The 23,614-nt window shown below is 40.4% G+C and overlaps 2 protein-coding genes across 3 annotated transcripts in view; both read left to right on the forward strand.

Annotated features, from left to right (window-relative positions):
- The window catches only part of LOC133577504 (ubiquitin thioesterase Zranb1-like), a 70,278-nt gene extending 50,281 nt beyond the window's left edge, over nucleotides 1–19,997 (forward strand). Inside the window, exons 6-10 of the mRNA XM_061931442.2 lie at nucleotides 5,076–5,274; nucleotides 11,153–11,273; nucleotides 11,391–11,520; nucleotides 15,466–15,695; nucleotides 19,779–19,997. Coding sequence (XP_061787426.1) covers nucleotides 5,076–5,274; nucleotides 11,153–11,273; nucleotides 11,391–11,520; nucleotides 15,466–15,695; nucleotides 19,779–19,997 — 899 coding nt within the window. The remainder of the gene's footprint in view (nucleotides 1–5,075; nucleotides 5,275–11,152; nucleotides 11,274–11,390; nucleotides 11,521–15,465; nucleotides 15,696–19,778) is intronic.
- Nucleotides 19,998–20,066: 69 nt separating this feature from the next.
- LOC133577724 (uncharacterized) lies at nucleotides 20,067–21,641 on the forward strand. Of its 2 annotated transcripts, none has more exons than XM_061931748.2 (2): nucleotides 20,067–21,079; nucleotides 21,132–21,641. In XM_061931748.2, exons 1-2 carry the CDS (start codon nucleotides 20,067–20,069, stop codon nucleotides 21,232–21,234), a joined length of 1,116 nt encoding a protein of 371 aa, XP_061787732.1. In that variant the 3' UTR covers nucleotides 21,235–21,641. The 2 variants fall into 2 exon arrangements, with proteins under 2 accessions (XP_061787732.1, XP_061787811.1); XM_061931827.2 differs by having other exon boundaries at nucleotides 20,067–21,046; nucleotides 21,132–21,640.
- The last annotated feature ends 1,973 nt before the right edge of the window (nucleotides 21,642–23,614 follow it).

A 23,614-nucleotide genomic window follows, 5' to 3' on the forward strand; every position in this document is an offset into this window, starting at 1 on the left:
AATAATAAATACATACTATGCAAATATAAAAAAGCTTGTTGTGAAAAATTAGTTGGAATTTCACAAGAAAAATGTCACAATTTCACAAGAAAAACCTAGAATTTTGGCAGTATTATAATAAAAGTCGTGATTTTACTCAACGCAAGTCAAAATTTTACAAGAAGAACTGAACATTTGTGCAATATTGTGATAAAAGTTGTAATTGTATTCAATAAGTCTCAAATTTACAAGAAAAAGCTTAACAGTTTGGCAATTTTATGAAAAGAGTCGTCATTTTACTCGACTGAAGTCACAATTTTATGAGAAAACTAACATTTTGGCAATATTATAATAACAATCGGAATTTTTCTTTGCAAAATTATGACAAAAGTAAAAAAATGTCCCTATTTTACAAGAACAACAAAAAAACGGCAACATTGTGATAAAAGTCAGAATTGTTTATGACAAATGTCACCATTTTGCATTAAAAAGTAATAATTTTACATTAAAAAAAGTAATTTTACGAGAAAATATTGCAATATTACAGATACAGAAAGAATATGAGAAATTGCTCCCAATTTTATAAGAAAAAAAGTCGACACATTGTGAGAAAAAGACTGATTTTAGTTCATTTTTTTGTTTGTAATTGGTTTTTGGTTATTACAGTATGTCTCTATATACATTTTTTTTTAAATACATTTTGGCCAAAGGGGGCGGATTTTAGTTCCTTACACACACTTGTTATTTCATATGTTGACCAGAGGGGGAGCACTTTTAAAAGCGACACACAGTCAATGTGAAAAATCCCTCCTTTTTGGGACCACCCTCATTTTGATAGATGTCACCAGCAGGGGTGCAAATGAGACATTGTCTATTAGATGCAATGTTATTGATTTATGTCATCACTTGTTCACACCTCCTCATATGGAAGATACTTTTCCTTCATGTCTCAAGAAGGGTAGAAACACACACACACACTTAGAAAAGTCATGACTTTTAGGCTACCCATTATTTGACTGAGTTGGGCGTCCTTTAAAATGCTCATTTCACTTTTGGCAGAAACAAGATTTGGAGTGACAACATTACCTCCCCTTTTTTTTTTTTTTTTTTAGATTAATGGATTAAGATTTAAATCTGATCACATGACCTTGTAAACCTCTCGCAGTCTTTCTGCGCGGTGCAGGACAAGCCCCGCCCTCAGCGCCACATTGTAGGCATGTGTTTAAAGGTTGATGCCCAGAAGAAGCGCTGGTCACAATGACGCCCTCCCAAATGTCAGCCATTGAAGAAATGAAGCCTTGACTGAAGTTCAAACACGAACACAAAGTGCTGCTTGTCTTCCTCCAAGGTCACATGCTGTTACACAATCTTACTAAACTCTTCTAAGTGGACATTAAGGAAATCGATACCTTTTTTTAATATTAAGTAAACCATTTTTTTTTTTATACCATGAGTAACTTTTAGCTTATTACCTTATTTTATTTTATTATTCTACTGAACAATACATTTTTAACATGATCTGTATTGTTTGTCCATGTAAAACTATATATATATATATATATATATATATATATATATATATATGTATATGTATGTGTGGGAAAAAAAATCACAAGACTATTTCATCTCTACAGGCCTGTTTCATGAGGGGGGGTTCCCTCAATCATCAGGAGATTTTAATGGGAGCATTCACATACCATGGATTATATAGGGCACAGAGTGGGTGGGTACAGGCTGGTGTAGGGGCGTGGTGATTGGCTCATGTGTTACCTAGGAGGTGTTTCCGTCTGTGGCGGCATGCTGTTACAATTTCGCTGCGCTTGTTGAGGGATGACAGGTCTGGACGGTAGATAATAAACAGTTTCTCTTTCAAGCATAGGTTGCATCTTTTATTACCACTATTGTAAGGTGTGCTGGATGCAAGAATTTGCCATGTTATTGAATATTCAACATTATTGTCTTTGAGGTCCCAAATGTGTTTGCTGAGTTCTGTGGTATTCCGCAGGTTTTGGTTCCTGAAAGAAGCCTTGTGATTGTTCCATCTGGTTTTGAACTCTCCCTCAGTTAATCCTACATATGTGTCGGATGTGTTAATGTCCTTGCGTGTTACCTTAGATTGGTAGACAACTGATGTTTGTAAGCACCCCCCGTTGAGAGGGCAATCAGGTTTCTTTCGACAGTTGCAACCTTTGTTGGTTTTGGAGTCGCTCTGTCCGGGGGCCGACGGCTCATTTGCAATTGTTTTGTTGTGGTTTGAGATGATTTGTCGTATATTGTTCATACAGCTGTAGCTCAATTTAATGTTGTTCTTGTTGAATACTTTTCTTAGGGTGTTGTCTTTGGGAAAGTGTTTGTCAATCAGATTGAGGAATTTGTGTCCAATGTTAGTTGAGACGTTTTTGCTGTATGGGGGGTTGTACCAGATGATGTCGTTTCGTTTTCTGTTCTTTTTCGGTTGGTTTCCTGGCGTGGGTTCATAGGTGAGGGTGAAATTGTATCCGCTTTCATCAAGGGCTTTTTGGTACGGGGGGGTTGCTTGGTCAAATTCAGCTTTGCTAGATGACAGCATCGATAGCCTTTTATTAATTCCGGTAGGTATTCTTTTCGTGGTGGTGGGTGGATGGTTGCTGTCATGGTGCACGTATTGGAGTGTTGTGTTGGGTTTCGTGAATGGTTGGTAGCTGTTATTTCTCAGGTTGAAAGTGACGTCAAGGAAGTTGACGGTTTGCTTGTTGGCTTCAATCGTGATCCGTAGGCCGTTCTCTTTGAAAATTTGGCATATGCGCTTCTTGGTATTCTCGCTGCTCCTTGGCGAGGCGCGACACACTGCCAGTCCGTCATCACGGTAAATACCAAGGTTCAGATTGAGGCTGGCGAGCTGGGAGAGGAGGAAACTCCCATATATATATATATATATATATATATATATATATATATATATATATATATATATATATATATATACTTTTTTAATGCTACTTAGGAAATTGGATTAATCACAGCTCGCATAATCTTAATTAATTACAAATAAAGAGCCCACTACTTGGTCATAAATATATTTTTAAAGTCAAAACGTAATGTTTTAAATGTGTTACTTGCTAGCAGTTATTTCACCTTTTTGTGTTAAGTACATAACTCCACATTCATAGTTTTGATGTGACTATCTACAATATAAATAGTCATGGAAATAAAGCATTGAATGAGAAGGTGTGTCCTAACTTTAGGCATGTACTGTATACTACAGATCGCCACGGCAACAGCATCACCTGGAATAGTCTGTTCTTGATGACATCACTGTCTTTTGTCACCTGATCATCTGCTGCTATTCCCGTGTCTCAAGCAGTACTTTTACATGATGATGATCTAGCAGTACTTGTACAAACCCCGTTTCCATATGAGTTGGGAAATTGTGTTAGATGTAAATATAAACGGAATACAATGATTTGCAAATCATTTTCAACCCATATTCAGTTGAATATGCTACAAAGACAACATATTTCATGTTCAAACTCATAAACTATTTTTTTTTTTTGCAAATAATAATTAACTTAGAATTTCATGGCTGCAACACGTGACAAAGTAGTTGGGAAAGGGCATGTTCACCACTGTGTTACATCACCTTTCCTTTTAACAACACTCAAACGATTGGGAACGGAGGAAACTAATTGTTGAAGCTTTGAAAGTGGAATTCTTTCCCATTCTTGTTTTATGTAGAGCTTCAGTCGTTCAACAGTCTGGGGTCTCCGTTGTGGTATTTTAGGCTTCATAATGCGCCACACATTTTCGATGGGAGACAGGTCTGGACTGCAGGCGGCCCAGGAAAGTACCCTCACTCTTTTTTTTTTTTACGAAGCCACGCTGTTGTAACACGTGCTGAATGTGGCTTGGCATTGTCTTGCTGAAATAAGCAGGGGCGTCCATGAAAAAGACGGCGCTTAGATGGCGGCATATGTTGTTCCAAAACCTGTATGTACCTTTCAGCATTAATGGTGCCTTCACAGATGTGTAAGTTACCCATGTCTTGGGCACTAATGCACCCCCATACCATCACAGATGCTGGCTTTTCAACTTTGCGCCTACAACAGTCTGGATGGTTCGCTTCCCCTTTGGTCCGGATGACACGATATCGAATATTTCCAAAAACAATTTGGAAATGTGGACTTGTCAGACCACAGAACACTTTTCCACTTTGCATGAGTCCATCTTAGATTATCTCGGGCCCAAAGAAGCCAGCGACGTTTCTGGGTGTTGTTGATAAATGGCTTTCGCTTTGCATAGTAGAGTTTTAACTTGCACTTACAGATGTAGCGACGGACTGTATTTAGTGACAGTGGTTTTCTGAAGTGTTCCTGAGTCCATGTGGTGATATCCTTTAGAGATTGATGTCGGTTTTTGATACAGGGATCGAAGGTCACGGTCATTCAATGTTGGTTTCCAGCCATGCCGCTTACGTGCAGTGATTTCTCCAGATTCTCTGAACCTTTTGATGATATTATGGACCGTAGATGTTGAAATCCCTAAATTTCTTGCAATTGCACTTTGAGAAACGTTGTTCTTAAACCGTTTGACTATTTGCTCACGCGGTTGTGGACAAAGTGGTGTACCTCGCCCCATCCTTTCTTGTGAAAGACTTGAGCATTTTTTGGGAAGCTGTTTTTATACCCAATCATGGCACCCACCTGTTCCCAATTAGCCTGCACACCTGTGGGATGTTCCAAATAAGTGTTTGATGAGCATTCCTCAACTTTATCAGTATTTATTGCCACCTTTCCCAACTTCTTTGTCACGTGTTGCTGGCATCAAATTCTAAAGTTAATGATTATTTGCAAAAAAAAAAAAAAAAAAGTTTATCAGTTTGAACATCAAATATGTTGTCTTTGTAGCATATTCAGCTGAATATGGGTTGAAAAGGATTTGCAAATCATTGTATTCTGTTTATATTTACATCTAACACAATTTCCCAACTCATATGGAAACGGGGTTTGTACATGATGATGATCTAGCAGTACTTGTACATGCAGCCAGGGTGATAGCATGTGTTCTGTGCAGCCTGAAAGTAACCTCACCTGTCTTGGCGTCGCCCTCCTTGTTTTCAGAACTGGAAGAGGAGTCGCCCATCATCAACTGGTCCTTGGAGCTGGCCACCAGGCTGGACAGCCGCCTGTACGCCCTGTGGAACCGCACGGCCGGGGACTGCCTGCTGGACTCGGTGCTGCAGGCCACCTGGGGCATCTACGACAAGGACTCGGTGTTGCGCAAGACGCTGCACGACAGCCTGCACGACTGCTCCCACTGGTGAGCGCCTGCAAGCAAAGTATGGAGACACACCTCGGTGGTGTGAGGAAAGTCCCACAGTTCACTCAGGAGACTTTTGACTTCTTTGTGCTACGATAATACTTCAAGCGTCACTAACAAGTTCTCTTTGTGTACTTTTTGCTCCTGAAATGATTCTGGCAGGCATTTTCCATAACATCAATTAAGTAATGTGTCGCTAATTAACAAACGCCCAATCTCCATAGCCAGACCCACTCTTGGTGTGGCACACACACACACACACACACGTCACACTATTCTTTGTTTTTGTTGCCTGGTCCATGATTAGGTCAAAACTAGTATGGTTAACATTAAGAGTAGAAAAGTCATATAATAGTCTTCCCTTCCCGTAGACACCATAGCTTCGTGATCTTTCAGTATGCTTGAGGAAAACATCAGTAGAAGAGGACGCAGAACAGAATACTAGTTAGGGCCCGCATGGCCCATTGTATAAGGACTCTTATGCAATGGGACATAAGGACCTATTGTATTTGTAAGGTTTTATTAGGGCCCGCATGGCCCATTGTATAAGGACTCCCAAAGGGAGTCCTTATGCAATGGGACATAAGGACCTATTGAATTTGTAAGGTTTTATTCTTTATTCTTCCGCCGCCACATTAAACTGTAATTTGACCCACTTAAAATGCTTCAAAACTCACCATATTTGACCCACACATCAGGACTTGTAAAAATTACGTTTTTTAAAAAAAAACGAACCCCAAAACTCAAAATTGCGCTCTAGCGCCCCCTAGGAAAGAAAAAAACTAGACTACCTATATCTCCCACTAGGAAGATCGGAGAGACATGAAACAAAAACCTGTATGTAGGTCTGACTTAGACCTAGTTTTCATAATTGTATATCATCGGGCAGAAATCAACAGGAAGTTGGCAATTCCCCCTTCAAGACAAAAAAGTACTAAAAACAGTAACTTTTGCCTCTTTGAGCTGTAATTTGACCCCCTTAACATGCTTCAAAACTCACCGAACTGAACGCACACATCAGGACTGGCAAAAATTGCGATCTAATAAAAAAACCTAACCCCAAATCTCAAAATTGTGCTCTAGCGCAATTTTTTAATGAAACGCACAAAAAACTGCTCCTCGGATGAAAAAACTGACAAAACTGCCTGTAACTCCCACTGGGAAGGTTGGAGAGACATGAACCAAAAACCTCTATGTAGGTCTCACTTAGACCTACATTTCATAAATTGACAACCCCCAGCAAAAATCAACAGGAAGTTTGCTATTCCCCCTTCAAAACAAATTTTTTGTAAAAACCGGTCACCTTCCTTCAAAAACTATCTCCTCTGAGCGCGTTTGTCGTTTCGGCTTCAAACTAACACAGGACAGAGATTGAACCCTTGTGTATAAAAGTACAGAACAGCGTTTTTCTAACTGCTCCGGTTTTGATTTTATGACCCTTCAAAGAACCGCTGCGCTGCTGTTTTTTTAAGATGGCTGCTTAAAAGCAGGAAGCACCAACGTGCCCACACAATGCAGACAAGGTAGGTACACTAGACAAAAGTCTTGGGACACTTCAGACTAAAAGTAGACAAAAGTATTGGGACACTTATGACTATCACTGGACAAAAGTATTGGGACATTTAGGACTAGCACCTGCCAAATATGCGGGCCCGACCAATGCTGCTTGCAGCTTTAATTCTTTATTCTTCCGCCGCCACATTAAACTGTTATTTGACCCACTTAACATGCTTCAAAACTCACCATATTTGACCCACACATCAGGACCTGCGAAAATTGCCTTTTTTTAAAAAAAAAAACGGACCACAAAACTCAACATTGCGCTCTAGCGCCCCCTAGGGAAAAAAAAAAACTAGACTGCCTGTAACTCCCACTAGGAAGGTCGGAGAGACATGAAACAAAAACCTCTATGTAGGTCTGACTTAGACCTACATTTCATAATAGTACATTCTCGGGCTAAAATCAACAGGAAGTTGGCAATTCCCCCTTCCAGACAAAAAAGTACAAAAAACAGTCACTTTTGCCTCTTTGAGCTGTAATTTGACCCCCTTAACATGCTTCAAAACTCACCAAACTGAACACACACATCAGGACTGGCTAAAATTGCGATCTAATGAAAAAACCGAACCCCAAATCTCAAAATTGTGCTCTACCGCAATTTTTTTTATAAAACGCCGAAAAAACTGCTCCTCGGAAGAAAAAAATGACAATACTGCCTGTAACTCCCACTGGGAAAGTCGGAGAGACATGAAACAAAAACCTCTATGTAGGTCTTACTTAGACCTACATTTCATAGATTGACAACCCTCAGCAAAAATCAACAGGAAGTTTGCAATTTCCCCTTCAAAACAATTTTTTTTTTATAAACCGGTCACTTCTCTTCAAACATTATCTCCTCTGAGCGCGTTTGTCGTTTCAGCTTCAAAATAACACAGGAGAGAGATTGAACCCTTCCAAATAAAAGTTATCGAAATAATTTTTCTAACTGCTCCGGTTTTGATTTTATGAGCCTTCAAAAACCGCTGCGCTGATGCTGCTGCGCTGCTTAAAAGCAGGAAGCACCAGCGTGCCCACACAATGCAGACAAGGTAGGTACACTAGACAAAAGTATTGGGACAATTCGGACTAAAAGTAGACAAAAGTATTGGGACAATTCGGACTAAAAGTAGACAAAAGTATTGGGACACTTAGGACTACCACTGGACAAAAGTATTGGGACACTTACTACTACCACTGAACAAAAGCATTGGGCAACTGGACAAAAGTATTTGGACACTTGGGACTAAAACTTGACAAAAGTATTGGGACACTTAGTACTAGCACCTGCCAAATACGCGGGCCCGACCAACGCTGCTTGCAGCTTTAATCTTTTAAATGTATTTGTGAGCGTGTGTACTAATTTGTGTGTCTGTATATTAATTTGAGTGTGTTTTAAGTTGTCTGTTTGTCCCTAACCAGAAAGAACCCTCGTGTCTACTTGACTTCTGTCACACTTCTGCCGTGTAAGATTTGAGCGCATCTAGATTTGTGAGCGTGTAATACAATCTGAGATGTGTCTACATTTAACCAACCACAGAATTTAAACCAATCAGAAACAAGGTAGAGCTGAGGTGTGTGAAAGAGACGCCAAGAGCCGCCTTACCTTGTTTCTGATTGGTTTAAATTGTGTAGTGTCTTCCATGCTTGGTTCACAGTGGATTGATGACTTGGTCTGGGATTGGTTAGTTCCATCAATCAGTCAGTCACTCAAACTACAGCAAGCTGCGAAAACCGAGGTTTTTATTATTTTTTAAAGAAAATATAGAGTAGTGAATGGGGAATATAAGTGTGAAAAAGGGTTAAATTGTGTGAAGTTTGGAAGGTCTGAGCAAGTGTTGGAGTGTGGTCCTGGTTGTTGACTTCAATCACATGATCACTAGTGGTGAGTATAAAGAAAGGCGCCCACTAGTGGTGACTATAAAGAAAGGCAAGGAGGAGTTCTACACAACTCTTCTTACACCTTCACATGTTGTACAGACTGATGGAACTAACCAATCCCAGACCAAGTCATCAATCCACTGTGAACCAACCATGGACGACGCTACACAATTTAAACCAATCAGAAAAAAGATAAGGCGGCTCTTCGCGGCTCTCTCTCACACGCCTCAGCTCTACCTTGTTTCTGATTGGTTTAAATTGCCTGGTTGGTTAAATGTAGGCACACCTCAGACACGCAGACTGTATTACACACACACACACACACACACACACACACACACACACACACACACACACACACACACTTCTGAATGCGCTCGCTCAAATCTTGCACGGCAGAAGTGTCACAAAATTCAGGTGTAAGTAGACAACCTATGGAGGGCTCTTTCTGGTTAGGGACAGACAGACAACTTAAAACACGTATGAAGATTTAAAACACACGTATGAAGATCTAAAACACACGTATGAAGATCTAAAACACACGTATGAAGATCTAAAACACACGTATGAAGATCTAAAACACACGTATGAAGATCTAAAACACACGTATGAAGATCTAAAACATGTATGTGAATCTAAAACAAATGTATGAAGATCTAAAACACACGTATGAAGATCTAAAACACACGTACGTGGATCTAAAAGACGTATGAAGATCTAAAACACACGTATGAAGATCTAAAACATGTATGTGAATCTAAAACAAATGTATGAAGATCTAAAACACACGTATGAAGATCTAAAACACACGTACGTGGATCTAAAACACGTATGAAGCTCTAAAACACATGGATGAAGATCTAAAACATGTATGTGAATCTAAAACAAATGTATGAAGATCTAAAACACACGTATGAAGATCTAAAACACACGCATGAAGCTCTAAAATACACGTATGAAGATCTAAAACACACGTATGAAGATCTAAAACACACGTACGTGGATCTAAAACACGTGTATGAAGATCTAAAACACACGTATGGAGATCTAAAACACATGTATGAAGATCTAAAACAAGTATGAAGCTCTAAAACACATGTATGAAGATCTAAAACAAACGTACGTGGATCTAAAACACGTATGAAATCTAAAACACACGTACGTGGATCTAAAATACGTACATGGATCTAAAACACACGTATGAAGATCTAAAACACACGTATGAAGATCTAAAACACACGTACGTGGATCTAAAACACGTATGAAGATCTAAAACACACGTATGAAGATCTAAAACACGTACGTGGATCTAAAACACGTACGTGGATCTAAAACACGTATGAAGCTCTAAAACAAACGTACATGGATCTAAAACACGTATGAAGATCTAAAACACACGCATGAAGCTCTAAAATACACGTATGAAGATCTAAAACACATGTATGAAGCTCTAAAACACACGTATGAAGATCTAAAACACACGTACGTGGATCTAAAATACATACATGGATCTAAAACACACGTATGAAGATCTAAAACACACGTATGAAGATCTAAAACACACGTACGTGGATCTAAAACACGTATGAAGATCTAAAACACACGTATGAAGATCTAAAACACGTACGTGGATCTAAAACACGTATGAAGCTCTAAAACAAACGTACATGGATCTAAAACACGTATGAAGATCTAAAACACACGCATGAAGCTCTAAAATACACGTATGAAGATCTAAAACACATGTATGAAGCTCTAAAACACATGTATGAAGATCTAAAACACACGTACGTGGATCTAAAATACATACATGGATCTAAAACACACGTATGAAGATCTAAAACACACGTATGAAGATCTAAAACACACGTACGTGGATCTAAAACACGTATGAAGATCTAAAACACACGTATGAAGATCTAAAACACGTACGTGGATCTAAAACACGTATGAAGCTCTAAAACAAACGTACATGGATCTAAAACACGTATGAAGATCTAAAACACACGCATGAAGCTCTAAAATACACGTATGAAGATCTAAAACACATGTATGAAGCTCTAAAACACACATATGAAGATCTAAAACACACGTACGTGGATCTAAAACACACGTATGAAGATCTAAAACAAGTATGAAGCTCTAAAACACATGTATGAAGATCTAAAACAAACGTACGTGGATCTAAAACACGTATGAAGATCTAAAACACACGTATGAAGATCTAAAACACACGTATGAAGATGTTAAACACGTACATGGATCTAAAACACATGTATGAAGATCTAAAACACATGTACACACATCTAAAACACACGTATGAAGATCTAGAATATAATATATATATATTAAATATAAGTCACAAGGTTTGAACACTACTGATCTCCATGGAACACTTTGATTAGTCGTGTGCTGAAGAGCCAAATAATGGGAAGTGACAAGAGCTGATGTGTGTGTGCAGGTTCTACACACGCTGGAAGGAGTGGGAGTCCTGGTATTCCCAAAGTTTCGGTTTGCACTTTTCCCTCCAGGAGGAGCAGTGGCAGGAAGACTGGGCGTTTATCCTCTCGCTGGCAAGTCAGGTGAGCTCACGTGCGCTCCAAAGTGGCTGTCATGACGACGCAAGAAGCCACTCACTAATAAGTTCCTGTTTTATTTTGATAGTTTTTTTTTGATATGTTTTGCGTTTTCCTTCACAGCCAGGATCCAGCTTGGAGCAGACGCACATCTTCGTTCTTGCACACATTCTTCGCAGGCCCATCATCGTCTACGGAGTGAAGTATTACAAAAGTTTCCGTGGGGAAACGCTGGGGTACACTCGCTTTCAAGGTGAGCACTTCCTGTTTGAGTGTGTTGAACGTACAGTGATAGCCACAGTGATACCACGTCTACTAGAGATGCGCGGTTTGCGGGCACAACCGCGGAGTCCGCGGATTATCCGCGGATCGGGCGGATGAAATTTAAAAAAATTAGATTTTATCCGCGGGTCGGGTCGGGCGGTTGAAAAAAAAAATAAAAAATTAGATTTTAAATAGATTCAGGCGGGTGGCAGTTAAACCAATTGGGAAATATATATACATAGTTAAATGTTGTTACCCACATACGAAAAACGAGCAGGCACCTGCAGCATATGCCACAACAGAAGAAAAAAAAAAAAAGAGATGGACACTTTTACGGAGCGGAGAAGTTCCCCGACGCCTCGCCGGGGTCCGGGACCGAGGCCCCTTCCCCCGAGAGGGCCCCACCGGGAGCCGTAGCTGAGGCGATCCACGAGAAGGGCCCGACGCACGTCCAGGGTCACCACCGCACCGACACCCCGCCTCGTCCGCCTTCGCCGCGGCCGGCGTCACGCGCAGCAGGTAAGCAGCTTACCTGCCCGCCACCCCCGTGGCCGGGGGCTCGTAACAGGGGTCACTCCGCGCGCTCCGCCCGCGCAGCTTACCTGCCCGCCACCCCTGTTGCCGGGGGCGCGTAACAGGGGTCACTCCGCGCGCAGTGCGCTCACGAAAGGGGTGGGGCTCACCCTGGTTGATATAGACAGCAGGACGGTGGCCATGGAAGTCGGAAACCCGCTAAGGAGTGTGTAACAACCCACCTGCCGAATCAACTAGCCCTGAAAATGGATGGCGCTGGAGCGTCGGGACCATACCCGGCCGTCGCCGGCAGCGAGACGCGCTTGGAGGTGCGCTCAGTGCGGCTCCCATATGATTGTGCACTGGTGTGCGTCTGGGTCGTGACAGCGTGGCACGCGAATGTCTGTGCTGCATTGGATCAGTCTCCTTTCTTTAACAGGCAAAAGCTTTATAACCTCACTAATGCCTTGCATCGTCTATATTAGATATATAACAACGGGCGGGTGCGGGCGGATGGCGGGCGGGTGCGGTTCTGATCAAATGTTACATCGGGTGGATGGCGGATGGTTGAGGACTTTCTGATGCGGTTGCGGATGAAATAATTGCCTATCCGCGCATCTCTAACGTCTACACTAACTAGTTACTTGCTTGTATGTACAAAAGTATCGAAAATTGGTTACTGGTGTCAATTCCCAGGTACCGTATCAGTTGAAAAGTAAACGCTTAGTGATGCTAATACTTTTTATTATCGCAGCTAAAACAAACAAGTCAATTGCGTGGGAAAAAAAAAAAGTCTATGGTCTACTTTGCTTTAGCCATTTTCATCCAGAAGACGTAGTTAAAGTTAAAGTACCAATGATTGTCACACACACATGAAGTGTGGCAAAATTGTTCTCTGCATTTGACCCATCACCCTTGATCACCCCCTGGGAGGGGAGGGGAGCAGTGAGCAGCAGCGGTGGCCGCGCCCGGGAATAATTTTTGGTGATTTAACCCCCAATTCCAACTCTTGATGCTGAGTGCCAAGCAGGGAGGTAATGGCTCCCATTTTTATAGTCTTTGGTATGACTCGGCCGGGGTTTGAACTCAGGGCGGACACTCTAGGGCAGGGGTCTCAGACACGCGGCCCACGGGCCAATTGCAGCCCGCGAGACGTTATTTTGCGGCCCCCACCTTAATATAAAAGTTTGATGTTAGTGCGGCCCGCGAGTTTGAAATGAATGGCGCTTGACAACGTTGTGTGCGGAGCTGAAGGAACCTACCAATCACGGTGTGGTATATGGCTCTTGACAACATTGAGGGCGTGCCGTGATGGCACTGCCATTAGCGTCCTCTACAACATGTCATCACACCGTCTTTTTCTCCATTCAATCATGTCGTATGCGGCTTCTGCAGGCACACACAAGTGACTGCAAGACATACTTGATCAACAGCCATACAGGTCACACTGAGGGTGGCCTTACAAACAAGTTTAACACTGTTACAAATATGCGCCACGCTGTGAACCCACACCAAACAAGAATGACAAACACATTTCGGGAAAACATCCGCACCGTAACACAACAGAACAAATACCCAGAATCCTTTGCAGCCTTAACTCTTTCGGGCTACAATATACACCCCCGCTACCACCAAACCACCCTCAGTGTGACCTGTATGGCTGTTGACCAAGTACGTCTTGCAGTCACTTTCGTGTGTATGCAGAAGCCGCATACAACATGTGACTGGTCCTGCACGCTGTTTGTATGGTGAAAAAGCGGACGCTAAAGGTAGTGCCATCACGGCACGCCCTTAATATTGTTGTCCGGGTGAAAATCGGAAGACATTCAGGAGAATGGTTGGCCCGGGAGACTTTCGGGAGGGGTACTGAAATTCAGGAGTCTCCCGGAAAAATCGGGAGGGTTTGCAAGTATGGCACATGGGCACCCCGACGTGTCTTATTTGCACAGAGAAAGTTGCGGTGCACAAGGAATACAATTTGAAACGTCATTATACAACCTGCAGGATTAGGTCTCTGCTATTTGCAGATGATGTGGTCCTGATGGCTTCCTCCGGCCAAGATCTTCAGCTCTCACTGGATCAGTTCGCAGCCGAGTGTGAAGCGACTGGGATGGGAATCAGCATCTCCAAGTCCGAGTCCATGGTTCTCTCCCGGAAAAGGGTGGAGTGCCATCTCCGGGTTGGGGAGGGGATCTTGCCCCAAGTGGAGGAGTTCAAGTACCTCGGAGTCTTGTTCACGAGTGGGGGAAGAGTGGATCGTGAGATCGACAGGCGGATCGGTGCGGCGTCTTCAGTAATGCGGACGCTGTATCGATCCGTTGTGGTGAAGAAGGAGCTGAGCCGGAAGGCAAAGCTCTCAATTTACCGGTCGATCTACGTTCCCATCCTCACCTATGGTCATGAGCTTTGGGTTATGACCGAAAGGACAAGATCACGCGTACAAGCGGCCCAAATGAGTTTCCTCCGCCGGGTGGCGGGGCTCTCCCTTAGAGATAGGGTGAGAAGCTCTGTCATCCGGGGGGAGCTCAAAGTAAAGCCGCTGCTCCTCCACATGGAGAGGAGCCAGATGAGGTGGTTCGGGCATCTGGTCAGGATGCCACCCGATCGCCTCCCTCGGGAGGTGTTTAGGGCACGTCCGACTGGTAGGAGGCCACGGGGAAGACCCAGGACACGTTGGGAAGACTATGTCTCCCGGCTGGCCTGGGAACGCCTCGGGATCCCCCGGGAGGAGCTGGACGAAGTGGCTGGGGAGAGGGACGTCTGGGCTTCCCTGCTTAGGCTGCTGCCCCCGCGACCCGACCTCGGATAAGCGGAAGAAGATGGATGGATGGATGGATGGATGAAATTCGTGAGTCTCCCGGAAAAATCGGGAAGGTTGGCAAGTATGGCACATGGGCACCCCGACGTGTCTTATTTGCACAGAGAAAGTTGCGGTGCACAAGGAATACAATTTGAAACGTCATTACACAACTAGACATGCTGAGGAGTATGCAAAATACCAGGGAGATGAGAGAGTGAACCGGGTTGCAAATTTTAAAACCAGTCTACTGAGGCAACAAGATTTCATCAAGAAAGCAAGCGAAAAGAGCGATGCAGCAGTCAAAGCTAGCGACATGGTGAGTGAGATGGTTGCGAGGGCGGGAAAGCCATTCAAAGAAGGTGAATTTATTCAAATCTTTTCTTGCGGCCCAGCCTCACGTAGTTTCTGCATCCAGAGGCCCCCAGGTAAATTGAGTTTGAGACCCCTGCTCTAGGGCCAATATTCCAAATAAAACCAACAGAATTGAACGTATTTTCCCAAACGGACTTTCTTCAGGCTTCTGATAGTTTTATCGTTTTTTTTTTTCCAAGGACAGATTTCCACTTGAACTCCATCCAAGGTGGTGCAAAAAGCAAAGTGTTGAGGGTGTGCTTGTTCCAGGTGTGTACCTGCCTCTCCTGTGGGAGCAGAGCTTCTGCTGGAAGAGTCCCATCGCCCTGGGCTACACGCGCGGACACTTCTCGGCGCTGGTGGCCATGGAGAACGACGGCTTCGACAATCGCGGCGCGGGCGCCAACCTCAACACGGACGACGACGTCACCGTCACCTTCCTGCCGCTGGTGGACAGCGAGAGGAAGCTGCTTCACATCCACTTCCTGTCAGCGCAGGAGGTAAGGACTATTTCTGTGCCTCAACTTGTGCACTTCCATACTTACACTGAACCTTTCAGGACATTCTTAGCACGTAAGTGACTTATTGGTACGTACTCAAAACGCAAGTCAGTATGTAAGTGCATTCACTTGATAGTATGTACCCAAAATGCTTTCTTTAAGTATGAAAGTACATAAGTTTGTCACTGTGAGTACTTAAGTATGTACTAAACATTTAAACCATGTGTACTTAATATTATGTACTCAAAACATAAGTGTGTAAGTGTATCCACTTTATAATATGTACTCAAAACATTAGTGTGTAAGTGTATCCGCTTAATAGTATGTACTCAAAACATAAGTGTGTAAGTGTATCCACTTCATAGTATGTACTCAAAACATAAGTGTGTAAGTGTATCCACTTAATAGTATGTACTCAAAACATAAGTGTATCCACTTAATAGTATGTACTCAAAACATAAGTGTGTAAGTACATTGACTTATTGGTATGTACTCAAAACGCAAGTCAGTATATAAGTGCACTCACTTGATAGTATGTACCCAAAATGCTTTGTTTAAGTATGAAATTACATAAATGCGTCACTGTGAGTACTTAAGTATGTACTAAAAATGTAAACAATGTGTACTTAATATTATGTACTCAAAACATAAGTGTGTAAGTGTATCCACTTCATAGTATGTACTCAAAACATAAGTGTAAGTGTATCCACGTTATAATATGTACTCAAAACATAAGTGTGTAAGTGTATCCACTTAATAGTATGTACTCAAAACATAAGTGTATCCACTTCATAGCATGTACCGGTACTCAAAACATAAGTGTAAGTGTATCCACTTTATAATATGTACTCAAAACATAAGTGTGTAAGTGTATCCAGTTAATAGTATGTACTCAAAACATAAGTGTATCCACTTAAAAGTATGTACTCAAAACATAAGTGTGTAAGTGTATCCACTTAATACTATGTACTCCATAACATAAGTGTGTAAGTGTATTAACTTATTGGTACGTACTCAAAACGCAAGTCAGTATGTAAGTGCATTCACTTGATAGTATGTACCCAAAATGCTTTGTTTAAGTATGAAATTACATAAGTGCGTCACTGTGAGTACTCAAGTATATACTAAAAATGTAAACAATGTGTACTTAATATTATGTACTCAAAACATAAGTGTGTAAGTGTATCCACTTCATAGTATGTACTCAAAACGTAAGTGTATCCACTTCATAGTATGTACTCAAAACGTAAGTGTAAGTGTATCCACTTCATAGTATGTACTCAAAACATAAGTGTGTAAGTGTATCCACTTAATAGTATGTACTCAAAACATAAGTGTAAGTGTATCCACTTTATAATATGTACTCAAAACATAAGTGTGTAAGTGTATCCAGTTAATAGTATGTACTCAAAACATAAGTGTATCCACTTAAAAGTATGTACTCAAAACATAAGTGTGTAAGTGTATCCACTTAATACTATGTACTCCATAACATAAGTGTGTAAGTGTATTAAGGCTGCAGCTAACGATTATTTTTCTATCGATTAATCTATAGATTATTTTTTCGATTAATCTATAGATTATTTTTCCTTTTACAGATTATTTTTTTTATTTAAAATGAAGATGAAAAACTAAATGTTGGCCAGTTTTTTCAAAAGGCATGACTTTTATATACAAAAAAAAAAGTATGGCCACTCAGTCAACATTGACAACAACATGACAAAATATTCTGTAACAATGTAAACATTTAAAACTTTTAACATTTAACAAAATTAAAAGTAGCTTATTTGCTTTTTAATGTGCAAATATAAAAGTAAACATCCAGTGCAAATCTTAATATTCTGCAATAGTATAAGCATTTCTAAAGTAAAAGTATTGCTTATTTTGCTTTAAAATGTGCAAAAATAAAGATAAACATCCAATACAAAAAAGTGCAAAACGAAATATTCTGTAACAGTGTAAACATTTCAACAAAAGTAAAAGTATTGCTTATTTTGCTTAATAACAACAATGATAATATGATTAAAGTGAAAGTTAATTGTTGGTTTGTACATAGTATATGTAACTGTTAATGTTGTAAAAGGTATTTGCACAACTAATTAACGTTAGCGTTAAAGAGGAGCGCGTCTTTGTAAACACTGAACAGGCATGCCAAACGCGCCTCTCAGAGCGAAACAGTGTTTTAGTTTATGAATTTACAACGCAGATACAAATGACACATTCATGATTTTGTGTAATGATGACAATGTATACTCACGCGGACGATTGACTAGTTGATGGTGATGGCAAGAACGCTGTTGGGTGTTTTCTTTTCAAATGTTCCTTCATAGCCGTTGTGCTGCTATGATAGGCCATTTCCGCTCGACACAGTGTGCATACAACAACTGTCAAGTGTTTTGCTTTTTTCGCTGTGCTTATCCCACACTTGAAGGGATGTACCAATGCTGAATGTGGCTTCTGGATTTCACTCAAAAGACCAGACCGTAGTTACTTTTTCCTTTTATTTTCCTTTAGTTTGCAACAGTTTTTCCAACCAAGAAACAGCTTCTTTTTTCTTCTTTAGTCTTTTTAGCAGTCTTTAGCAGTGTTAATAGACTTTAGTTTCTTTAGCTGTCATTAGCTGTCTTTAGTAGCCTTTAGCTTCTTTAGTAGGTGAAAAACCTTTAAGGACAAAACACCACAAGATTAACATGCTGTAAAAAACCAATCAATTATCAATCCCATAATTTACAATGATTAATTAGGCTATCAAACTCTTAACCATTAAACAAGTGCAAGAAAATGGACACATCTTTTCCCTTTAAGTTAAAACAGATTTTAAATAAATTGTCTCAACATAAATGCACCAAGATACATATAAAATACATTTAACACCAGAAACACAATAGATAAATGCAACAGAAAACCCAATATGCAAATACATAAATACCTAACCAATTAACCACCTATTTAGATACATATTTAAAATCCATATTCAATATAAATATATTATTAATTTAGCAGTGAAACACTCAATCTTAAACGCTGTCTACTGGTAGAAAAATGCCCCTTTTTCTACGCCCTCACCAACACAGTTAAATCCAACACTTTAAGTTGAGCGACTTCACCCTCCTGATGAAGCAAACTGCTCCAACATTTATCAAACCAAGCAAAGAATATCAACACTAAACAACAGTTACATAACACACTGTGTGTATTTAGCCTCCAGACTAAGCACGCTACATGCACACAACCCCCCCTCCCATCTCACCAGCGCAACAGGTGCGCCACACCCACGAAGAGAAATATTAAATCTTACATACTTTTGGCACAACTCTGGGTTATCTGTAATGAACTAAACCTTTTTCCACTCTGCGCTGGCGTCTTTTGTACTCCTTGATTTGACACAGCGGTCTAATTACCGGGCTCGCGCACCAGCAGATGAGACAGGAGCGCGCCGCGTTATACCTGCGCGCGAACGTAAACTGATCGGCTCTGATTTTATAAGCCGACTGGCCGAAATAATGCCGAATTATATACATTTGTTTATTGAAATACTCCCACACTTTTGACGACTTTTGGCGTGCTTTTTTTCCCTCGCTCGCATCATCTGCTTTGCGCTCCGCCATGACGGCAGTGTGACGTAAATATGCGACGCGTCGAAGCATAAAAACGACGTCGACGTATTTACGTAACCGATGACGTCGACTACGTCGACGCGTCGTTACAGCCTTAAAGTGTATTAACTTATTGGTACGTACTCAAAACGCAAGTCAGTATGTAAGTGCATTCACTTGATAGTATGTACCCAAAATGCTTTGTTTAAGTATGAAATGACATCAGTGCGTCACTGTGAGCACTTAAGTATGTACTAAAAATGTAAACGTAAGAGTGGAAGTGCATCGACTTAAAATATTTACTTTTAGTGTGTACTCAAAGTGCAGATTGTGAAAGTGCATTGACTGAATAATGTGTACTCCAAGTGATAAGTGCATTGACGTAACATATTTACTCCACATGCTGAGGGTGTAAGTGCACTGACTTCTGTAAGTGTGTAAATGTGTGAATTGAGAGGGCACCGACCTGATGGTGGTGTTTCTCCAGACGGGCAACGAGGAGCAGCAGGAGAAGCTGCTGAGGGAATGGTTGGACTGCTGCGTGACGGACGGCGGCATCCTGGTGGCGCTGCAGAAGAGCTCGCGGCGCCGTGACCACCCGCTGGTGACGCAGATGGTGGAGAAGTGGCTGGACCGCTACCGGCAGATCCGAGCCTGCGCCTCGCTGTCTGACGGCGAGGAGGAGGACGACGACGAGGACGAGTGACCCGGGTTCTTGTTTTCCCTGACACGGACAAACTGGTGAGCTTCTCCAGGGGGAGGACAGAGAAATGAGATGCAACAGAGAATGTACAAAGCATGTTTCTACCAGCAGCATTCATGTGTTCATACGCGCACTGACTCCAAATACAAAGCACATTTCCAAAATGTTGTCTTTTGGACAAAGCCATTGTTTGGGAAAAGTTGTTCTGCACATGGATTATTGAATATCAAATCTAAAATGGAGATTTTGAAGAAGGGACAACTTCCCTTTTTTTTTATTCATAAGTGGACTCGCACTAGTTCTCATTTTTGGACGTCCTATCTTGTTCCTTTTATTCCACATATTTATTGTTTGTACTTGACCTACTTCCTGTTTGTTTATTGTTTGTACTTGACCTACTTCCTGTTTGTTTATCGTTTGTACTTGACCTACTTCCTGTTTGTTTATTGTTTGTACTTGACCTACTTCCTGTTTGTTTATTGTTTGTACTTAACTTACTTCCTGTTTGTTTATTGTTTGTACTTGACCTACTTCCTGTTTGTTTATTGTTTGTACTTGACCTACTTCCTGTTTTTTTATTGTTTGTACTTGACCTACTTCCTGTTTGTTTATTGTTTGTACTTGACTTACTTCCTGTTTGTTTATTGTTTGTACTTGACCTACTTCCTGTTTGTTTGTTTGTACTTGACCTACTTCCTGTTTTTTTATTGTTTGTACTTGACCTACTTCCTGTTTGTTTATTGTTTGTACTTGACCTACTTCCTGTTTGTTTATTGTTTGTACTTGACTTACTTCCTGTTTGTTTATTGTTTGTACTTGACCTACTTCCTGTTTGTTTATTGTTTGTACTTGACCTACTTCCTGTTTGTTTATTGTTTGTACTTGACTTACTTCCTGTTTGTTTATTGTTTGTACTTGACCTACTTCCTGTTTGTTTATTGTTTGTACTTGACCTACTTCCTGTTTTTTTATTGTTTGTACTTGACCTACTTCCTGTTTGTTTATTGTTTGTACTTGACTTACTTCCTGTTTTTTTATTGTTTGTACTTGACCTACTTCCTGTTTGTTTATTGTTTGTACTTGACCTACTTCCTGTTTGTTTGTTTGTACTTGACCTACTTCCTGTTTGTTCTTGACCTACTTCCTGTTTGTTTATTGTTTGTACTTGACCTACTTCCTGTTTGTTTATTGTTTGTACTTGACCTACTCCCTGCTTCTTTTGTTGACTCGATCTTTATGAAGACCCGTTGCACAGAAAGAAGGTGAAAAGTTTACTTTTGTGATTTTTGCGTCTTTTTCGTACCTCAAGCCTGCGACTCGGTGCTTTTCTTTCGGTTTTTTCGAGGGGAACCGGAGGCACTTGTTAATGTTCTACTAAAGGTCATCTGTCTTTTTGTGTGGAAATTCTCTACAACACATAAAAAAACCAAAGCAGATTTAAAACACTTCAGTTTTTTTGGTTTTGCTGTGAAAGTTTGGTTTGTTGTCGCCATCTTGTAGCAAAATGTCCTTTTTATTTGGTTCATGTTGCTTTGTATTTATGCAATAGTTGCATTTTTGTTTGGGACTTCAGGCCTGACTTTACAACATGTAACAAACACGTGGCAAAAAAATCAAGGACAAAAATAAAACATTTTTCAATGTTTCAACTGTTCAGTTACCCTTTTTTACATGCGCCCTCCAGTGACCGTTATGTGTACTACACCACCACAATGACACCTTTAGTTGCACAAACTTTTCACTGAGGGCCACAGATTAAAGCTCTGGTGTCAAACTCAAGGCCCGGGGGCCAGATGTGGCCCGCCACATCATTTTATTTGGCCCTCGAAAGCCTGGAAATAATATGTATCAATAATGTACTGCAACTTTTCTTACTAAATGTATTCTTTCTATTTTGAGAAAAAAAAAAAGTACTCCATGAAATTATGTTAACTTAAATATTGTCTAATTATTCAAAAATATATTTTCAAACCATTTTTTTCAATAGAAATAAATACTAATAATGATTTCAAAGCAAGTTATCCATCAAATTGTGCAATGTAAAATTGTGAAATTTACTGTGGTTTTTTTTCAGCATTTTTCTTTAAATGAAAAAAACAGTACTTTTTTTTTGGACTGTAATAAACTGTGGTGCCGTTTTGGCATTTACAGTAATACACTGAAAAATCTACACTTGTTGATTTGCAGTAAAGAACAAAAAACAACTGGAAGCTCAGGTGCTAAATTTTACTGTAAAATTGCATTTTTTTTTTATTTACAGTAAAAAAAAACAAATGTAAATTTTACAGTAAAATTCTGACAACTTTTTTTTTTTTACAACAAAATTCTAAAGCTTAGTGATGTATCAGATAGTAGGTGGGGTTTTTTTACCCTTGGCGTTAATTTTTTGCTGTTTGTTGCATTTTTGTTGCGTTTCGCTTGATTGTAAAATATGTGGATGGAGAGGGGGTGTGACGTTCATATGTTGTCAATATTCAGTGTTTTATCCTTCATAGTTAATATTGTAAATCCCACATTCTTTATTTTCATGTACATTCTGGGTGTCTCATTTAGTAAAAAAAAAAAAAGTAAAATCCCACTCTGTTTTTTTGGGCGGTCTGTGATAAAGTTTTTAGCATTCAGACATTATTGTGAGGTTTTGTATTAGTGTTCCTAAAAATAGATATACCGGCCCCCAGACACACTTTTTTTTATCTAAATTTGGCCCCCTGAGGCAAAATAATTGTCCAGGCCTGGTCTATGGCTTTGCACTATATATATATATATATATATATATATATATATATATATATATATATATATATATATATATTTAAATATATATATATATATTTAAATATATATATTTGGGCTGCAACAACTAATCAATTAAATCGATTAAAATCGATTATAAAAATAGTTGGCGATTAATTTAGTAATCTATTCGTTGGATCTATGCTATGCGCATGCGCTGAGGCTCTGTTTTTTTTTTTAAGCTTTATTTATAAACTGCAACATTTATAAACAGCTGAGAAACAATAATCAAAATAATAGGGGTGTAACGATACGTGTATTTGTATGGAACCGTTTCGGTACGGGGGTTTTGGTACGGTTTGGAGGTGTACCGAACGAGTTTCCACACGGACATATTAAGTAGCGTACTGCACGTTGTGTAAACAATACTCAAAATGCCTCAAATGTCCGGCATTTTGAGTTAGGGTTGCGTGTATTTTCAATGTACGTTCAAGGTTAAGAAGGGGTTAAAAACAAAACAAACAGCAGCATTGGTGAGGGAGGGGCAGAGACAGAGAGAGAGAGAGAGTTATGATAAACGCGCATGCGTCGCCAGGCTCTGCTTTTTATCCATAGATTTATCACATTTAATTTTTTATTATCTATAGCAGGGGTGTCAAAAGTGTGCATTTTTGTAACATTTTCCTTGTTTTATTTGGCAAGTTGAAAGAACATGGTGCCAGTATCAGGCATGTGATTTGACCACAATGAAAAAGACTGAAAACATTTCCGGGAGTCTGGGGGACGAAGGCTCGGTGCCCTGGTGGGGGGACAAGGGGGGCGACACCCCCCGAAGCTCCTGGTTTTTCACCAATTTAACATGCTAAAATAAACAAAGACAGCACCAT

Source organism: Nerophis lumbriciformis, linkage group LG02, assembly GCF_033978685.3.
Source record: "Nerophis lumbriciformis linkage group LG02, RoL_Nlum_v2.1, whole genome shotgun sequence".
NCBI classification, from domain to species: domain Eukaryota; kingdom Metazoa; phylum Chordata; class Actinopteri; order Syngnathiformes; family Syngnathidae; genus Nerophis; species Nerophis lumbriciformis.